The 19443-nt window shown below is 39.6% G+C and overlaps 1 protein-coding gene across 1 annotated transcript; it reads left to right on the forward strand.

Moving 5' to 3' along the window:
- Nucleotides 1-605: 605 nt before the first annotated feature.
- On the forward strand, nucleotides 606-16940 carry vapal (VAMP (vesicle-associated membrane protein)-associated protein A, like). The gene is made up of 6 exons (XM_068571625.1): nucleotides 606-777; nucleotides 7279-7431; nucleotides 10695-10798; nucleotides 12065-12145; nucleotides 14948-15127; nucleotides 15939-16940. Exons 1-6 carry the CDS (start codon nucleotides 720-722, stop codon nucleotides 16098-16100), a joined length of 738 nt encoding a protein of 245 aa, XP_068427726.1. The 5' UTR covers nucleotides 606-719; the 3' UTR covers nucleotides 16101-16940.
- The last annotated feature ends 2503 nt before the right edge of the window (nucleotides 16941-19443 follow it).

Below are 19443 nucleotides of genomic sequence, written 5' to 3' on the forward strand. Positions count from 1 at the left end.
TCTGATAAATAAATCGTGTGTATTTTCTAGTATTGAGCAGTGTAGTAGTAGTAAGGGCGAGAAGCCCTTTTGGTCCTTATTTGGGAGGTGGGGAGAAGAGGAGACCCCTTGTTAATACATACACTGATTTATTTGACTAATGGTATGTATTAATGTAAATAACAATATTATCAGACATATACTTATCAAATTCTTTGAAACTCTTAAATATAGACATTGGCAGCACTCTACAGATATATTTGAGTAATTATACCAGAAGTGATACTCTTGCAAGATAGGAAATAAGCAAGATGTATAAGGGGTTTTAAGTCAAGTTGAAATGAGAAAACGAATAAATCCACATTTTCCTGAACACATGATAGCCACACAGTGTGGAATTAAACCACACACATAGACGAAGTAACGCAATTAAAGTCCCAGGGGTGAATCAAGGATGCGTCTCTATTAAAGTATTTTTTCCTTCTTCTCCGTGTCTTCGCCTTATCTGCAGTATCTGCAGAATAACTTGATAACCTTACCGTAATCACATCAGTTCAGTTACTGAGCCACGAGGGCGCGCAACAGGGTTGTGCACTCGCGCGTTCAAGTTTTTATACCCACATGCTCGTTCGCAGAGCTCAGTCAGCGTTTGACTCAGTAGTGGCAGCAGCAGGGGATCTAGGATTTCCACTTGTCAGTTATTCCCCGATACCGAAATCAAGTGCATCCCCACGGCTAAAATGTCCAAGTTGGATCAGATCCTTGTCCTCGACCCTCCCGTCGACCTCAAATTCAAAGGTAGGTGCATCGACATGTCCTGACGTGTCAAATGTCCGGCGAGTAGTGGTGGAGGAATAAGATACCTGACTGAAACGATTTCACGCTCCCTCGAGCGAGCGAGCTAGCTAGCGTCCACCGCCATTTTAAGTTAGCCGGGGACCAGACGGGCCGCTGCAGCCTCGCGCTGTAGTGACGCGGGTGGCCGGCGCGGCGAGTCCTTGCGACCCGAGGGCCGTTCACCACCAGCTAACGTAAACTGACAACACCGAGCGAAGAAGTGACAGGACACGGGGCAACTTGTAATTGTTAAACGGGAGGGAAGTGGGCACAGTGTCTGTCTTTAGTAGCTACAACAGCTACTGACGTTGTGCTGCTGCTAGTGGTGTTAGCAGCACGGGTGCTTCCTCAGGGCTCAGCCGAGCGCTACTCATAACTCAGACGTAATGTCGAAGGGAATTAACTTTTCAAGTGACACGTGTAAGTGTTCAATCCGAGACACCTCGGGCGGACACTTCGTCACGTTAAACTGTGAAAGTAACTGCTTGAATGACACACTTGGCTCATTAAGGTTACCAAACGACACACAGTTTTCAGCAACATGTTTGAGTTAGCTAACGTTAGTTCGTTTCCTCGTCACTCCCAGACATTAAATGACACCATATATGCTCTGTGTGAGTGTTAGCCCAGGTCATTCACAGGAAACCAAAGTAGCCTGCACGTTAGAGCCTGCACTGATTGCTCGCCTGGCGTCGATAACGTCTAGTGATGTGTCAGTGAGCTGTTGGCTCATGGGAGCTGGGCAGCTTGCTCATGCAAAAGTTGACATCTCACTCGCTGCATTTTTTGCAGCTCTCCAACAAAAAACGCCTTGTTTTCCTCTTTGCACACACGTCCATCTTCTCTCGTTGCTCCAGAGACTTCTCAGGTGTATTTTGAACTGTGCCATTTGTATGATTTGAACTGTTTCTCTGATTATGCAGTGACCACGACGAGTGATCCAGATGACAGCTCACAGAGAAACTCTATTGTGCAGATATAAGTAGTTAAACGTTTCAGTGTAACTAGTCTGACGAGGTTAGGGTGTTTTTAAAACCATCCCAGTTCAGCAATGCTTCTCAATTATTCAGTTAGCCCAGAAGGATTTCCTTCTCTCATGTGTTCATCTCATGTGTGGTTTTATTGTTCCTGAATGTACCACTTATGTAGAACCGTGACCTGTTCGGCTCTTTCTCTTGGTTATACGATGCTGATTCTCAGTAATGACGTGGTGCGAGTGGACACTGATTGTAGCTTTAACATGACAGGATTGTTGGAAAGGTCACTAGTTCAAATACCAGACCCGCAGGATAGCTGTTCGGTAGGGGAGAGTCAAAGATGTTTTTGCTGATAAGGTGTCTTCTGTGGAACTAATTTGTCAAATCTTTGTACACTGTTACAAAATGCCAATCTCATACAAGAAGGTTGTTTTTTTCGGAGCTGTGACTGCTCTACCAGGTGCAGGACTTGTGGTGGTGAATAGAGCCGGTCAGTTAATGACATTACAAATGGATACAGCATAAGATAAACAAAGCTCATGTTGAGTTTAAAACTAGCAAGTTAAAATGAACCGGTATTGACTTTAAACTTGATCACCTGGTCAGATTTGCATTCATTTTGTGCAACAAGTTGGTTCGTGGTGCTTTAACAGACAACTTCTCCAGTGAAGTAGGGAGATGGCGAAGAGTAGATGTTTAGCTGCACTTGTCAGCTCCGTTTGAAAAGATACGTTTAAAAAAGCGGGATCAAGAAACCGAAATACATAATTGAAGGTCTGTCCTCAGCTGAACCTGAAATTTATGTCATTTAGTCTGATGGCAGAGACATGGTCTGTCAAAATCTGATAATAGAATGTACCCTGTACTTTGATCTGAATTAGGTAGACTATGTTCCAGTTGAGTTGTTTTGATTAGTCACAGGGTTTCCATTTTCTGTTATCAGGACTTGTTCAACTTTTAACCTGTGTGCTGAAATGAATGCAAGGCAAAAAATAAAGTTCACAAAGCTGATAATCATTAATTGATCGTAATAACCAGTTGTTCTATTCTATTGCACTAAGAACACAATGTGTGTAATTTAACACATTAATAACACAATGTTATGGTAGTTCTCCTTTGTGAATCTGCCCACATACAATTATGAATAGTTCACCTCTTGTTTATGCAGGCTTCAATCCAAATAAAATGGCATGCAAATAGGTAACGCACCTCAACCCAGATTAATTGTTTCCCCGTGGTTTTAAATTGAAGGTGAGATCAGTCTAATCCAACCCAAATTGCTACGTTGAAAGAGAAAGGATCACTCTTGTTTTCTTTTCAGAAAATCAAATGGATTGTATTGTGCTTTTTGAAAAACAATATGAGAAGGAAGATGACCACAGCTCCTTTACTGTCACAGAGGGCTGTGCTAAATTTGTCTGCGTGTATCTGAGATCTGGTCTGTTTTAGAGCCTCTGCTGGGATCCTCAAGCAAGCTGGAGGGGGCAGCCCTCCTTTCCTTGGATGGTATTTTTAGAACAGGACTGGCCTGGGGGACCCTAACTCAGCATACATGCAACAAGATGAGAGACATGGTGCTAACGCTGCTTGAGCAAAGGTGGCATCTCAGAGAGTTAGGCAATGGAGGCAGGCTATGTGGGCGTATATCTGATGTGCATAACTGCTTTGCTGTGTTTTATCTGTTTCAGTACTGATATAGTAATGCCTACACCTGCTGGGCGGTATAACAAAAAATCGGTATCACAGCATTTTTTTCAAAGATTCTTTCATGGTATATCATAGTATAGTATGTCAACAACTTGCTTTTTAAAACAACATAGTTTAAGATGGTTCTATAAACACTATAAACTGACCATAGGTCTGTTGTAGAAACAAGGGCGACTGTGTCGTTGTTGGTATAATGTTTGGCTGAAGTGTTTTTTCCCTGGCAAGACATACCCCAAATCCAGTGTTTTAATCATTGTTCTGAAACTTTTCAGTCCTTTTCAATTGTTCTTAGTGGGACCATGACTTTGCATTGGTGGATTGTCATGCGTTCATCATGTCGCTCTCTCCACCGCTTGCTTTCCTGTCGCATACAATGCGACAGGGAAATGCATCTACAAGCGATGTCCAACTCTTTGGCTTCGCTGTTTCACTGGGGCTACTGACGGCCTCGAATCCGACGCCTGTAATCCCACTCTTGGTAATCTATCATGTTTTGTGCACAGGTGACACAGGTTGTTAGTTTTTGCACCACTGACAACAACACTGACAGATATTAACAGACACAACTCGTCTTGTGGTTCTCCCAGTGCATCTCTGGTCTCGCTCACTCTTCATCCTGCGTCTCTCTTTTCTGTTCTTGAATGCGTAGAAGCGACAGAGCCTCTCCTAGCTATTCACAGATCGGTATGCCAGATAGCAGCAATAATGTTACCCAGGATGCCGTTTGGTGGTTTGTAAATGTACAAATATTAGTTTTACAAATTGTCTACGTGTCACAGATTTGTGTCATAGTGTTTAACCCTGTTAAAGAGTTAAGGTTGATTTATACTCAGGTTTTACGCAAGACACGCATGGCCGCCCTCGCAAAACCGCATAAATTGGTATACACCAGTTCACAGTAGCACATAGTGTCAGGATTTTTCTCGGTCAACCTTAAATTTTTTCCTTAAGGAATTACACAGTTGTTTAAGGTCTGTATGCTTCCTTTGTGTCTGTGTGACAGAAAAGGGTTTGATAAATAAATTGATGCTTCTCTTGGCCTACCAGCAAGTAAAGGATATTAGGAAGGCTTCAGGCATGTGCAAAGTCAAGAGTCACTTACCTCCACTGCTGACTCATTCAAAACCTCCGTAAGATCACAGATTTCAACTTAAGAAACTCCAGGCTTGGACTCCATTACTCCTCTGACTCAATTAATAGGAGTGGGATGAGAATGGATAAAACAGTGGACAAACAAGGTTTGTGGTAATTAAATTCTCAACAGGAAGCATCTCATTTGTTCTGCCTCTAGCTTAAAACAAATTATACAGGGGGAAAAAAAGATGTTGGAAGCAAGATTATACATACATGTGGCAAATTAGGGTTTTCAGGTTTATAGGAATGCCTGTGTGACACACTTGTGTTGAAAGCAACGCCCCAGTCATTCCTTCACTCTATACGTTAGCTTTAGCAGGGTGGAGCCACTCCAATCTGGTCATGCATTACTTCTTATCTCTCTGAGCACTGGGTGTGAAGGAAGGCTGAATGTGGGCTTTGTGAAGTCCTGAGCAACCAAGTTGTAAAAAAAAAGAAAGAAACTAGAAAAAATAGTTTTAATGCTTTCATATCTTGGAAACTGTTTTTATGCATTAAAACCATATAAATGAGTCAAAGTCAGAATCAAATAATGAATCAGTGGAACCTGAAGTTTTATTTTGAAGTATCCATTCCATTAGCCGAACTGCTTATCTTATTTATGGTCGCGGGTCACTGGGGCCGATCCTAGCTGACATTACGGGAAGGCAGGGTTCACCTGGACAGGTCGCCAGTATTTCAGGGCACATGTATAGACAGACAACCATTAACACCTATCGCCAATTTAGAGCCTTCAATTAACCTGAGCTGCATGTCTTTAGACTGTGGAAAGTAGCTTGAGAACCCGGAGGGAACTTACACTGACACAGGGAAAACATGCAAACTCCACACAGAAGGATCACCCAGACCGGGCCCCTCTCTCTGTGAGGCGACAGTGCTAGTAGCTACTACAACTCTGTGCAGCCTATTTTAAAGTATTGTTGGTGCTATTTGTTCCGAAAGTGTACTAAAGTAGCAAATAACATGCCATCGTTAAGTTATGTTTGAGAATATGGTCAAAAATACTGAAATTGTATCCTGTTAAACAATGTTATTCTTACAAAATATAATTTACACAAAATGTATGCCTTAACATAGGCTATAGTCCAAGGAGTCTTAAGGAGCTTTAATGTGAGCATATTTGTTTTTAAGGGCCATCACTGTCATTTATAACGTGTGATTATTGAACATTTTGTATCCGTCTTTGCTTGAATTCAAAGAAAATCTGTCCAGTGTTTGTCCTCATCTCTCATTGTAAAGTACAATTACCGGACACAATGGCAGCAGGGTGGAGGCAGGGCTTTACTCCAACGCAACTGGCAGAGAAGGAAAAAAAAAAGACAGGAGGAGGTACTAGCAGCTGTATATCCGACTGAGATTGTTTTTTCTTACTGACGGAAGTGTGAGAGGTGACTGATCTCTTAACGAGAAAAAAGTTCTCTTTTAACTTTCTCCTTCAAATGTCGTTGAATATTCCTCACACCAAAAGTAGGGTTAGAGACAACACAGGATCCCTCGCTCAGTTAGTCAGTTACAAACTTTAAGGCTGGCTCCCACTTTGAAGCACTCAAGCTAAAACCAGATGACAGTTTTGGCAGCACCCAGTTCACTATGCTGATTAGGATGCAGCGGCACCACACTGGTGTAATGCCGCTGCCTTTACAAATGTACAGAAGTTCCTCATGTGCAACACTTTGTGTTTTAAAAGACACCTATGGGAGTTTTGTTGAAGACGCCTAACAGAGTTTTGTTGATCTAGAGGTGGAATATAATTGTACTACCGTCTCCTTATTTTGTATGCAGAATAAACACTAATCATGGGACGCCTCCTTTCAACGCTGAGGCTCATTGGAAGGTTGTTTTTTTAAATTTTAAATTTTACTTGGCCTCCATTTGTGTTTTTGATGTCTAAGGTTAATGGCGCTGACCGTGGTTAGAGACCTAATGAAGCAAGCTCTGTCACAAGATGGAGAGCTAACTATTGATCCTCTTGATGTGTGACCTGAGTTCACCTAATCTTGGATCTCCTGCTCTTCATAGATGTCTCATGCTAAGCTTTCGTTTGTCGGTGGTAATGCCCCTCTGTCAGGGCTGTATAGTGTCGATCAATTATTTTAAGATTCAGTTTTTATGTATTAATGATATGAGTTCAGTTCTGACTTGTGTTTTTCGGCGATCTCGTGTTTTTAAGAATACCTTAACATTATTATGTTAATAATATTATGGAAAAACTCCTGCAGTTCAGCTTCAAGCCAAGGAAGTTGCTATTCAATTAGTCCTCTTAATCATATCGGCCTAATTGAGTTGTATCTTCGCGGTGTTTTTCACCTAAAGGTCTTTGGCACTAACACACTGTCGGGATGATCTGCCTTTCAGGGGTCTAGGGGGTGAACTTAAGTTCATAACATGAAATATTGAATTTGATCTATTTCTGTCATTTACACGATAAATATGCTATATATTTACCTCCCATTCTAAATTAATAAGGAATTTCTGTTCCCATTTCAATTTAATGCAGCAGCAGCAGCAGTTTTTGTAAGTTTTGCTAAAGTAAAAGTTTTGCCTAGCTTAATTTTCCAGTTGGGTGATATGCCAACAGGAGTAGAGTGTACTCCATGATACAGACGTAATAATGCACTTGCGTTTGTCATTCTTTGTTCTTAAGGTCCTTTCACAGATGTCGTCACCACCAATCTTAAACTGAGGAACCCTTCTGACAGAAAAGTGTGTTTCAAAGTGAAGACAACTGCGCCGCGCAGATACTGTGTACGGCCAAACAGCGGCGTCATCGATCCCGGAGCAACTGTCATTATCTCTGGTATGTAAATGTTTTCATTATTAGTGTTTATTTCGTTTTTTAAATTCAGTGACGAGACATTTATTTAGCCCATAAACAGGTTAATGGAGCGCTACAGGGCTGATGTGTTTTCATAAACCGACCCGGACGTTGGCATAGCACTAGTTCCTTCAACAACAAGACAATGAGATTTTCCCATTGCGTTTTAGATTATTGCTGAGAATAAGCTCTGTGGCAAACAAAAGTTTCTGATACTTACAAATGTTTTTGTAAGACAGATGAAACCACTTTTTTTGATTATTTATTTTTTAAACTGAATGTAATCGTAAAAAGTTTTTTTTTAAATAGTAAAAAGTTAACATTTTTGTCTATAAAATAAGTACACAATTATGATTTTGTTAATACTCCTACTTGTATAAATACTCCTTATACAAAATGTATACAATACAAAAATAATATTCCGGCGGTTTAGAAAGCATAAATAAAACAGAAATAAGGCCGTATTAGTACCTCCTCCTGTCTTATGTCCTCCTTCCTCAGCAGATGTGTATTACCGCCTGCAGGTACTGCAAGTAGAGAGAGGAGGCTCTCGAAATATGGAGGTACCATATGGATACTTCTCTTTACATTTTACTTCATTTAGTGTGGGTTTTTCTTAATAATTAACTTGTAAGTTACTGGTTGATGGGTGTTGAGCTATCGAGAGCCAAATTAAACAAAACTAACATTGCTAGTCCCAATATATACATACTATGCCAAAAATACCAGCATATCCTGTTGCAGGCAGATGCATTTTGCAGTATGCAATCCAGCAGCTTTTCTAGCTATTCTAACCTGCAATCCTCTGCTGCATGGATATTAGAGTGACTTAGCAATACCCCTACTAGGATGTCCCAATTGAATGCTTACTGCATGCAACAGTACATATTTTGCGAGGACTGCTGCAGTACGTACCAAAAATAAAGTATGAGATGTAGTGTACATATTTAATTTATTTATTGAATCAAATTATGGCTAGAAACGGACCATAATTTCAAACTTTAATGGCCAAATATAAACCACTAGATTCACCTGGTCAGTTAATTATTGCAAATGAGTACTGCTATCCAGTATTTTAGTGTTTGAAAATATAAATGTGCTAAGGAATTACATGTTTTATATTGTATCATGCACATGAAAAAAAAGATACTGCAGAGTAAGCTACCTTCAGGTCTTATATATCAACTTCATTTCAGACACGAGTTCGTATGAATAAACAACCCACAAGAACACATAAATACATTATGAGGACACCGAGACACAGGTATAATCATTGCAGGTGAAAAGTCTTTCCTGGTTAAAAGATCTGTTCCAATGTTTCCATAATAACTGACGTGATGGGAGCTTTCTGTCAATATCTTTTTGCTATATTGCAATGATACGTTTGGAAAAAGTGGGGCAAAAAAAGGTCGACAAGGTGGCGTTGAGCCAGCGGTACCAGACACACCGCTGCGGTCTAGTGATCAAGCAGCCTCTGCTTTGCAAACATATTACCATTGTACGTTACAAGTGACTAATTCAATCTGCTTCCAAGGAACAGCCATGCATTAGGGAAAGATTGTTTATTATTACAATTTTGGATGGTTGTCAATGACATTGGAGATTTTCTGTTTATCCACTCGATTAAACGGGTAAAAATAACATAATCATCAAATTGGTAAATTGGACGTGATGGAATTAACTAATAAACAAACTTGCAACATGATGATCCGATGTCAGACTCTGACCTTTAATGTGGGAGGAATGTACTAACTTTAGATTTCCACATTACATAAATAATATTGTTCATTTATGGCTTGCTGAAGTAAACATCTATTTTGTTTAGGCAAATTAGATTTTCTTTTTTACATTTCTGGCCTTCATCGGGGCATGAAGAGAAATGGAAGTCATGTCATTTGCCTTTGACTTTACAGATAATTGGAAGGTTTAAAGGATCATATGGTAATTAAACACCAGAATGGAGGCACTCACACCTCTCGGTCTGAAATAAAAGAATTATTTAAAAGAAACATATCCAAGAAACTGTTCTTACTAGGAATGCTGCATTGCAATACGAGCAACATACAGCTACAGGCTACAAGTCATTTATAATGGAATTTAAACTGATGCCACTTGTCGCTGCGTGACAGGCTCCAAATTTAAAGTGAGCTGGTCTCGGCTATTTTCAGTGCTCCAATGACGTGTTGAAGCGTCAATCAATCATGTGTTTTTGTTTCACCCATTTCTGTTCTTAAAATAAAAACCAAATATCTTCACCAAACCCCCAGTGCTATTTAATTACATAACTCTGTCAACGAGAGCTTGACTTGATGACAATGTAGCTGGCCGTTTAGTTGCTTTTGTTGCTCGTGTGAACATGGCACTAGAAAAATTAGCACACAACGGAATAAATTCAAACGAAAGACAAATTAGATGAAATCTAAATTCTGTAATATGGTCAAATTCTCATCTTTTTTTTTTTTGCATCCCTGTAATGAACAAACACTGGCACATCCTGCAGAATCCTCACTGTGTGAGGTAACCAAAAGGCCCCATCGTCTATCATTCTGTCGAGCAGCAACGATCAGAGACAACCTTGTTCATACTTATCCACTCACTGAACTAAATCACCCGAGGTTTCACTTAAAAAGTGAACTTAAGATATGGAAAATGCAGTTCTGCAATAATGGTGAAAATTCAGACTGTGTGGGGACTGTGTAGGACTAATATATGTGGTTTACACACATTTAAGTGATCCCATTTTTTGTTCTACAACATTAAATACCTTAGTGTCGTTCGAAAAATCATAACAGTGCTGTTTGTTTGTGAGGATTATGTCATACTCATTCCTCAGGCTGGTGTCTTTTGGAGGAAGTTAGTTATTGGTCAATGGCTGTCAGGCAATTAAAGCAGAGTAACCCAAAACTAACATCCCTATCCTGCACATCCCAAACATATACCACATGTCTGTGGAAAGCTGCATGCAAGTGACTCAGAAAAAAAGCCTAGTTCAAAACGTTGTTCAGATGATTGTGGTAAATGCAAATGTCATAGGATGGGCAAAACAAATTCCATGACTTCCATTTTCCTTCTTGCTCTGAAGCTTGTTGGTTTGCCAGGGCCAGGATAGATTTGTGAAATTGAGTCAACTTAGTCCTGAAAATGTATTTCTGAGATTTATTATGCTAATTATTTCCATAAAGTATTTTCTGTCCAGAGATGTCTTTTGCTCAAATGTTTTAACATTGTTCATCTTTCATTTACAGTCATGCTGCAGCCCTTTGATTATGACCCAAATGAGAAGAGTAAACACAAATTCATGGTGCAGACCATTTTTGCCCCGTCAACTGTTTCTGACATGGATTCATTGGTGAGTGATTTTGATTTACTTAAAGACTTTTAGCAAAGATGTTGTTTACAATAGTAAAACATTGTTTTTCCCAGTTCTGTCCACACGCCTTTTTAGTAGATCAAATAATGTCCGACTGGATTTTTACTCCCCATGAATCCAAAAAGTGTTTTGTGTCCTGCTGCAAGAAGTCACTGTTCACGTTGTGTACAGTTAACTACGTCCTCTTGTACCCAAAGCAGCTGAGAATATTCTTCACCAACAGTAAAATGGGTTAGAACATAAATAAGCTGGGGTCTCTCACAAATAAGAGTAAAACAGACAAATGTTTAAACTTCATTGTTTACAGTTCACCCTCAAAAAGCAAGTTTCTTTTACCCAAATTTCAATTGTATTTGTGCATGTGCTTTTCTTTTAATATTCTTACATTCTTGTGAATGAAAGACAGATTTCAGTGGGGTTTCTGTTCATTAAACATTGTATCCATACATTTGAGCACCTCAGTGTAGAATGACACTCCTACTACATCTTTAAATATTCAATAGGACCAACTGAAGATCAGGAACAAAAATTAAAAGTTTTTGATCAGTCGTCGCCACTATTTTATATCTGATTTCTTCCGGGGGGGGGGGGGGGGGCTGAATTTGGTCATCAAATATGTCTGCGTTTCTAGCTCTCTGCTCTTGGATAAGGTAAAAAAGAAGGAAAAAGAGATGAATTGTCAGTTGTCCACCAGAGGACAGCAAAGGCTTGTACAGTCAGTAAGACATTTACACACCTTGACATCATGTTCAGGAACTGACTTGTCACCTACAAGAAGCAAAATAATTGAAGTGTAGAACAATGGTCTCCCTGGTTTTGATGAGTAAACTAATAAGTAAATTGGACTCTGATAAAGTTTCTGCTTTTTCAGGTAAATTAGTTCGATGGCATTACTCACCTGTTTCCCTTATGACAAGCAATTGTGTGCTTTCTGAGCACTTTTACTCCATTTGTTATAGAGTATGAAATCACAAAACAAATGTCTCAGAGTTGAGGAGCTAATATGGTGGAAATGTGTCTAAAATTACAGACCACAAACTCGTGGAAATGTGTACTCTTGTGACTGTGGTAAAATGAGACAATGGGGTAAAACCGTTTTTAAGTGAAGCCGTGCATGTTTAATGTCCATAGATTTAAGACTGCATGTGAATAGTATAATGTAGGTTGATGTGTGTGAGTGGATACAATCCAGCTGTTAACAGCTCGAGTTGATGAATAACATGCCCACTTTTTCATCTCCACCAGTGGAAAGAGGCAAAACCCGACGACCTCATGGATTCCAAGCTGAGATGTGTCTTTGAGCTGCCTTCAGAAAACGATAAAGTGGTAAGAGATGCAGCCTCACATTAAAACGACTTATTTCCACTCAGTTTAAATAAATATACATTTTATATAAACTTTCTTTGTGCTCTATGAATGCTGGACTGTAACCAAGTACCCTTGTCCTTCTTTTTGAGTACTTTTAACGTTATTAAAGTGATTTTGCAATAATAGTTTCTAGTTGGGCTACTTTGCAGATTCATATTTATAGAAACAACCAACAAAATATTATATCTATCTATATCTATATCTATATATCTATATCTATATCTCTATCCCAATAATTAAGTATACAATGTAGTTTGAAAGTGATGATTACATCAATCCATCAATAATTGTAATTCAATAATATTGTAAATATATTTTAATACTTTAATTTTGGTGCTAATAAAAAACACATTGACTGTATACGTATGAATGGTGCTGACACGGCAGAAAAGACAGTGAGTGTTTACTTGGTTGTTTGGTCCGAACGTTGGTTCATGGTCAAGTTAAGTGTGCTAACATTTAAAAGTGTGCTAAGATTGAAATAGCAAAGTCTAGACTTCTACCTGCACATTGAAGACTCAATACCTTAACATTGCTCTCAATATGACCCAGGTGGGGTTTGTATTAGACTGCATTACATTAAATGTATTTTCAATCTCTGTAGTCATACATGGGATGCAGCAACTCCCCGAACTTGGCATCAACATTTACCACATGGTGTAATCGACACCTCTCTGACAGTGTCAACAAAAACACAACGTCACAATGAACCGGTGACTCTCTGAACACTGGGAGCCTGTATTAATGAGCTCTCAGTGTAATCAGGATTTAGATAAGCGGCGCTGCTGGGCAGCTCGACAGGGCCTCACAGTTCAGGTGATAATGCCACCAAGGCCCAGTCAGATTTAGCTTACGTTAAGAGGCTCAGCAGTGTGGGCATGCGGCCTGCTGAGTCAACACGGTAGCTGCTCTCTGCTTTGGCGTGTGTAGCATGTATGAATGTCCAACATGTTGATGATGTGAATGTGTAGGAGGACTAAGTAGTTTGAGGTGTAATGTCATAGTGTGGAACATGTGTTTAAGCATATGTGATATGGCTATCAAAACAAAATGTGTTATGGAGAATCCAAATGTGCCACAGTGCATGCTGGTTAACAATTACTACAAAGTTATTGTACACGGAAAACCGTTGACATTCCTACGTCGATGGCAGATTTCACCGCAAAGGTTCTATGCCAAAAAAAGGTCCAGATTATTTGGTTTCAGACGGGAGCGATGAGTTGTTACATGACCGCCAGTACTAAAGCGCTATTCGAAGCAGAACTTGTTGCTTGAACGCACAGATATTTCGCGCTAGTTTGCACGGCCAAGGGACCTTTTTTTTCCTCTCTTCCTTTTTCTGACACTTCCACCTCTGTCTTCTCCAGGGTTCACACAGCTTCTCTACGCTGTACCTTTAGTTGTGGTTGAGGCATTCACGCTAAAGAGCTCAATCTTTGTTTCATCAGACCAGAGAAGTTTGTTTCTCAGAGACTCTGAGAGTCTTTCTGGTGCCTTTTGGCTTGGTTTGTGCTCTGACATGCGCTGTCAACTGTGGCGTCTTATATAGACAGGTGTGTGCCTGTTCCCAATCACGTTCAATCAACTGGATTTAGCACAAGTGGACTGCAATCAAGAATTCTTTATTTTGAATAGATTTGCAAAAAATTGCAAAAGACTTTTTTTTCCCAATTTGTCATTATGGGGTGTTGAAAAACATGAATTTAATCAATGTTGTAATAAGGCTGTAACATAACAAAATGTGGAAAAAGTGAAGCGCTGTGAATACGTCCCGGATGCACTGTATCCCAGAATGCCTCTTTCAAGCCCAGGCCTCTGTTCTCTCTGCTGTGATCTTCGGGGAAATAAGATGTTTGCAAGTTTTTCAGTTGAAAGTCATTGTTGACAAAGTGCTCGGTTAAGCCGCCGTGCTTGATCACCGGTCTTCAGTAGTTAAATAGAACTCCACCCGAGTCATTTTCACTTGAACCTCTTTCTGCTTGGACCAATTTGTCTTGTCACACTATGTAGCGCCTTTTAAATTACCCATGTCTGCTCCGTATCACTGAGCCTGGATCCAAACAAAATATCTCCATCTAATCTGGGTTGTGTTTTTTTTATTTTTTGGGCCACTATTCTAGCGTCCGCCTCGTCCTTGGCATCCTTTTTAATCATGTAACCATACGATGCGGCTGCACACGCTTCACTGCATAAACGGAGACTGATAGGTCAACTCTTTATTAAGGCCGTACATAATGAGCAGACGACACACAGGGATTAATTGGGAATGGTCGTGTTCGCACGCGCATGTTTTTATTTCATCAGATCCCACGCTTTTGCAGTTATACAAATGCACAGGCTGACATTTCTTTTAAATAATTCTAGGTACCGATCAACCCATTTAGTATTTTATACAAAGAAGACCTGGGCGTTGATGGACATTTATATAAATGCTTGATTGTGGTACAGTGGATAATAACATCATATCCTGTCTGTGTAATGATCGTCTACCGTTACCACAGTTGTTGTATGTCCATGACAAAGCCCTTAATTTCCTCATGCTGTCATGTTGCCTGTTCCATGAAACAAAGCCACATCAAAGGTGACTTTTGGAGGGACGCATTTCCTCTCTGGTCTCTTTGATCTAGCACCGTGAGTTTCTGGGCCTCCGAGAGGGCTGCCTTTCCTTGGCACAGGCTCCCGTCTCGGGGCAAACCTCGCTGCTTACCTCAAGACATGGTGGATTTCACTTCAGTGTCTCTCTCTTTCTCTGTTGGGCAGAATGACGTTGAGGCGACCAAAGCAGCTCCTGTGATGAACTCTGCGAAGGCCGACTCCTCAGCAGCCACGGTGCCTGCATCTGCCTCAGTGGACGATACAGAGATGAAGAAAGTAATGGAGAAGTGCAAGAGGCTGCAATCTGAGATGAGCAAGCTGGTTGATGAGAACCGGCAATTAAAGGTCAGATCTGTTGATGAGTGGCATTCATAACGAGATGAAACATTCTGGTGTTATAGGCCTTTATCACAGCAGCCATTTTGACTCGTCGTACTAGGATGTTGTGATGTTACGAATATCATTGCCCATCGCGCTGTTCTATTCACGCGATGTGACAGTGAGCAAAGTGCACGACACCAGGAACATGAAATGGAATTCAGACGTCATTAATATAATTATTTTAACGTGTACGTTTCCTTCTGTGTCATTGGAAAATGTCATGTGCGATTTAAAAACCTCATGGTTATAATTTGAATGTTATAATCTATTGCTCTCTAGAGGTTCAGCAGTAATCTTCCAGTATTTCCAGCTCCACCTCTTGGACAAAATCACCATGACCTCACCCAAACGTGGGCGCTTCTGGTATTCAGTCTATGGTTTAGCCTGTTTTGCTATTAAAGAGGTCAGAGTGCTGCAATATTAAATGACGCTAAAGCTCTGACCAGAGCGTCACTACTTGGTAGGCTTCCAGTGTGAACACATCAAATGAAACTTTACAGGTATGTTTAGATGAAAATGAAGGAGAGTTTAAAGATGGGTGTGGTCAGAGCAAGGGAACAGGAAGTAAGGTTGTAGGAAGTGTGACTAGTATATGGTCTCTATTTTATGATTAATCCCGGCGGCCAGGTTGAATGCACTGCGTTAATCTGGAGATAATGTCCGTTACTTTACTTATAGTTGCTAGTTTAAAAGGTTTACAGCCACTCTCTGTAAACATGCCAGTATTCTACAGATATGTTGACCTTTATTTTTCTGCTCTCTCCCTCTGTTACAGGATGACGGTATTAGGATGAGAAAGATGCCTCGCTCAGACCACATGACATCAAACTCAACTAGCCTCCTCGGCCGAGAAGCCAGCACCGCCTCCCTGCCCTCCCTCCTCGTCGTCATAGCAGCCATCTTCATCGGATTCTTCCTAGGGAAGTTCATCTTGTAGACTGGGAGATGCATGCCAGCCGTATCCCCCCCACCCCGGCTCCGGAATAAAACAGGCCTGGAAAAAAAAACCAGAAGTCTTTTGTGTTGACTTTGCCATATCATTGGTAGTGTGGCCTCCAGTGAACACATCTGTACAGCATCATTCAAAGGCGTCGCCTTTTTACAATCTCACGCGGTTAGTACACACACAGTTGAGAAAAGAAAGGCGACAAAAAAGTGAATGTTTCCTCTTTTTTTTTGTTTTCTGTTTTTTTGATGGCTGGATACAGGTAATGTGGTGGGACAATGCAAGTTGTATTCTATCAGTCAACATGGAAGATGACCTAGAGTGAACCATGGGCAAGAGGCAGTCTAAAGATCCATTTTCTCTCTCTCTCTCTCTTTCTCTCTTTCTCTCTTTCTCTCTTTCTCTCTCTCTCTCTCTCTCTCTCTCTCTCTCTCTCTCTCTCTCTCTCTCTCTCTGTTTTGTTTTTATTAGGAATTGAATGGAATGTTAGGTGTCTTGTAAATGTTTTAAATCCTTTTAAACAAAAAAAGGAAAGAACTTCCAACCCTGTTGCTGGATTGCCTCTGAAGTACATTTGTTCAGTTTGTAATTTCTACTTCTTGTCTTGGAATGTTCAGGTCCAGCTGGGGATGATATAGGTGCCTCCTTCTTGTTCGTTTCTGTTCTTTCCTTTTCCTCACAACACCAATGCAGACTTTATATTATTATTATTATTATTATACAAATCATATATTCCTTCTGAGGCAAATATTGACTGAAATAAGGTCTCCATTCTTAAAATTCTGTCCCAAGGTATTAAGCATTGAAGAAATAAAAATTTTAAAAATATGATTTTGATGGCCGTCTTTTCCTGTCTACCCTTTTAATGGTACATCCTTGAATGTGAGTTATTAGATACCATAAAATGAGTGTATTGCTTTTTGTTTGTCATATTTTCCCTTTCGTATTGCCACAAACATTTTGCATTGCTTTCTTTTAGTACAAGGACACTGTACAATATGTAAGCTAATGCTGTGTTTTGATTAATTGAAGAACACTCATGTTAAGTTATGCTGTGTTTATTGAAGGGATTCCTCAAAGTGAAAGTTTGGACTCTAAATGTAGTCATAAAGGGAGGAGATTCATTTACATTTGTATAGTTGTGTCTTGCACAAAGTATTTTTTAGGTTATTCTGCCATGGTAATTTGGCAATCTGTGCTGGTCATTTGGCCACAAACTTAGTTAAATTCAGCATGATGGCTAAAATACAAGATTTACAAGATTCTTTTCCCCAAAAGTGAAACCTGCAATCATTTAATTAAAGCGTAACGTAGTATGATTCATACTGTCTCCTAGAGGACAGGGTAGCGTGGGAAAAGACCTCTCCATTTGAGTTGTTTCTTCTTTACAGTAGTGAGGTTGGATTAAAGCATCTCATGCTTCACTGTTACTCGATGTCGATAATGCGCGACAAGCTGAATGTTAAATGATTGTAAATATGAGGCTGCAGTGGAGGTGAGAATAAATGACCAGCTGTTGCATCTGAACGTGGACGTAAAACAAAAACTGCATGAAGACAAAAATGTGCTTGTGCATTCTTTTCAGTACATTTATAGATGAAAGTACACCTGATTCAGTTTTTTCTATCTCAACCACTGGAGTTGATCGCACACGCCTCGTTTCCACTCCCACACCTGTAGAAACGGCCTTAAAACAGCTGTTGGCGTGTTGGTCATCGGGCCGCACTGCACCACCGGTTGTGATCGAGAAGAACAGCGAAGAAACGCAGTTTCTCACCTTTACTCTTTTTGGCACGCTGTACTACTGTCATGATATTTTACGGAATACTATAGTTGACTTCTTTCATGGCCTTTTCGACATCCTATACAATGAAAAAATGTTGACATACAATCATTGTATGACATCCTATACGTTTGTTTTGACGTTTTAAATCAAATTACATTTTAAAACCTATAATATTACTTTTTCCACACATTATGCACTAAAATTATTCTAGAAATCTTTATGCATACCTAAATCTTTAAATGACAATGACCTAAGATTTTTCCCGGCACACTCTGACTATTGAATGACTGCACCATGAGTTTTCAATAATGATTTTCTCCATACTATTTACACTTATTTACATATTTTTCAACATTAAAAAAGAATTATTAGCATACTTTTCATGTTACTTTAATTCGAGACTATATTATATGTATTGTTTTTACAAAGAATACAAAAAAATCTACACACTTTAAAAATGTCCTCGATAGAGTATCAAACCTTTTATTACACACACACACATACACACACGCACGGACACGGACAAACGGACACACACACACACTTACAAAAAAGTCATCTTTTCAGTCTGGACGAGATTCTGCATGAATGAGAAGGTGTGCTGTGTTGGCACATTTGTTCCTTCTCTGTTGAACACAGCAAGACCGTTTTGGGATAGAAGCATGCTGGTAAACTCCCAAACATGATGACCTTAATGCCACAGATGCCATTTTGAATTTATTCAACTCTCCAATCTCAAAATGATCAAGATCTTTTTGTCTGTTATTTCAGATTTCCCAACGGAAGCCCTTTTCAAGAAGCGGCACAATCTGGACATGGCGTGGCTTTTCTACAGTGCTTTGTGACCAGAATCTGCTCTTTTTACATAAATGTCCAGTTATTCATCTTAGACCACGGCTCTAAAGAGTTGAAGGAATATTTACCACAAAAATACTTATTCCTGGTTACAACAAACGTAACTTTAAAGTACGATCTTGTATAGAACATAGAGACGGTTGTTTTTCCTGTACGATCTATCAGACCAACTAAAAAATAGGTATATATAGAGCATAGCATATTGGGTCCCTTTGCATGTGTTTCATTCACTAAGAAAAACAAAACATGTCACAGCTTGGAGTTAAATTCAATACAATCCATATTCTTTTATAGATGGGTATTGGAAACATATTTCAATGATTTTGAGCCAATTGTAATTTAAAATGAACAATTTTTCACACACCATTGTGTGCTGGTAATGCCCAACAATAGACCACAGTTCAATGCAATGCTTAGATTTGGTGAATTTTAAAACATTTACAACGTTGATATTTATTAAAAAATAATAAATCCTGATGATTTCTGACTAGCACAAAAGGAAACATGGTCAAGTGTTGGTGAAGAAGGAGCATGAAAGTTAATGACCTTAATTACATCCAAATTAACAGCATGACCTTATTTTGGAATAGATGACACACTACTGAGTTCACCAAACTACAAGATTTAAAGAAACTGCTGTTATACAATTAGTGTAGTGCCTTTTTACTGTAAACAACGACTATGCACAAGCAC

The sequence above is a fragment of the Clinocottus analis genome, unplaced genomic scaffold (genome assembly GCF_023055335.1).
Source record: "Clinocottus analis isolate CAN_PGR_092001 unplaced genomic scaffold, fCliAna1.0.p SCAF_11, whole genome shotgun sequence".
Classification (NCBI taxonomy): domain Eukaryota; kingdom Metazoa; phylum Chordata; class Actinopteri; order Perciformes; family Cottidae; genus Clinocottus; species Clinocottus analis.

Coding starts and splice junctions, on each gene's coding strand:
- vapal (XM_068571625.1), top strand. CDS start 720: ATGTCCAAGTTGGATCAGATCCTTGTCCTCGACCCTCCCGTCGACCTC. Junction 778..7,278: donor CGTCGACCTCAAATTCAAAG/GTAGGTGCATCG, acceptor TTTGTTCTTAAG/GTCCTTTCACAGATGTCGTC. Junction 10,799..12,064: donor TTTCTGACATGGATTCATTG/GTGAGTGATTTT, acceptor CATCTCCACCAG/TGGAAAGAGGCAAAACCCGA.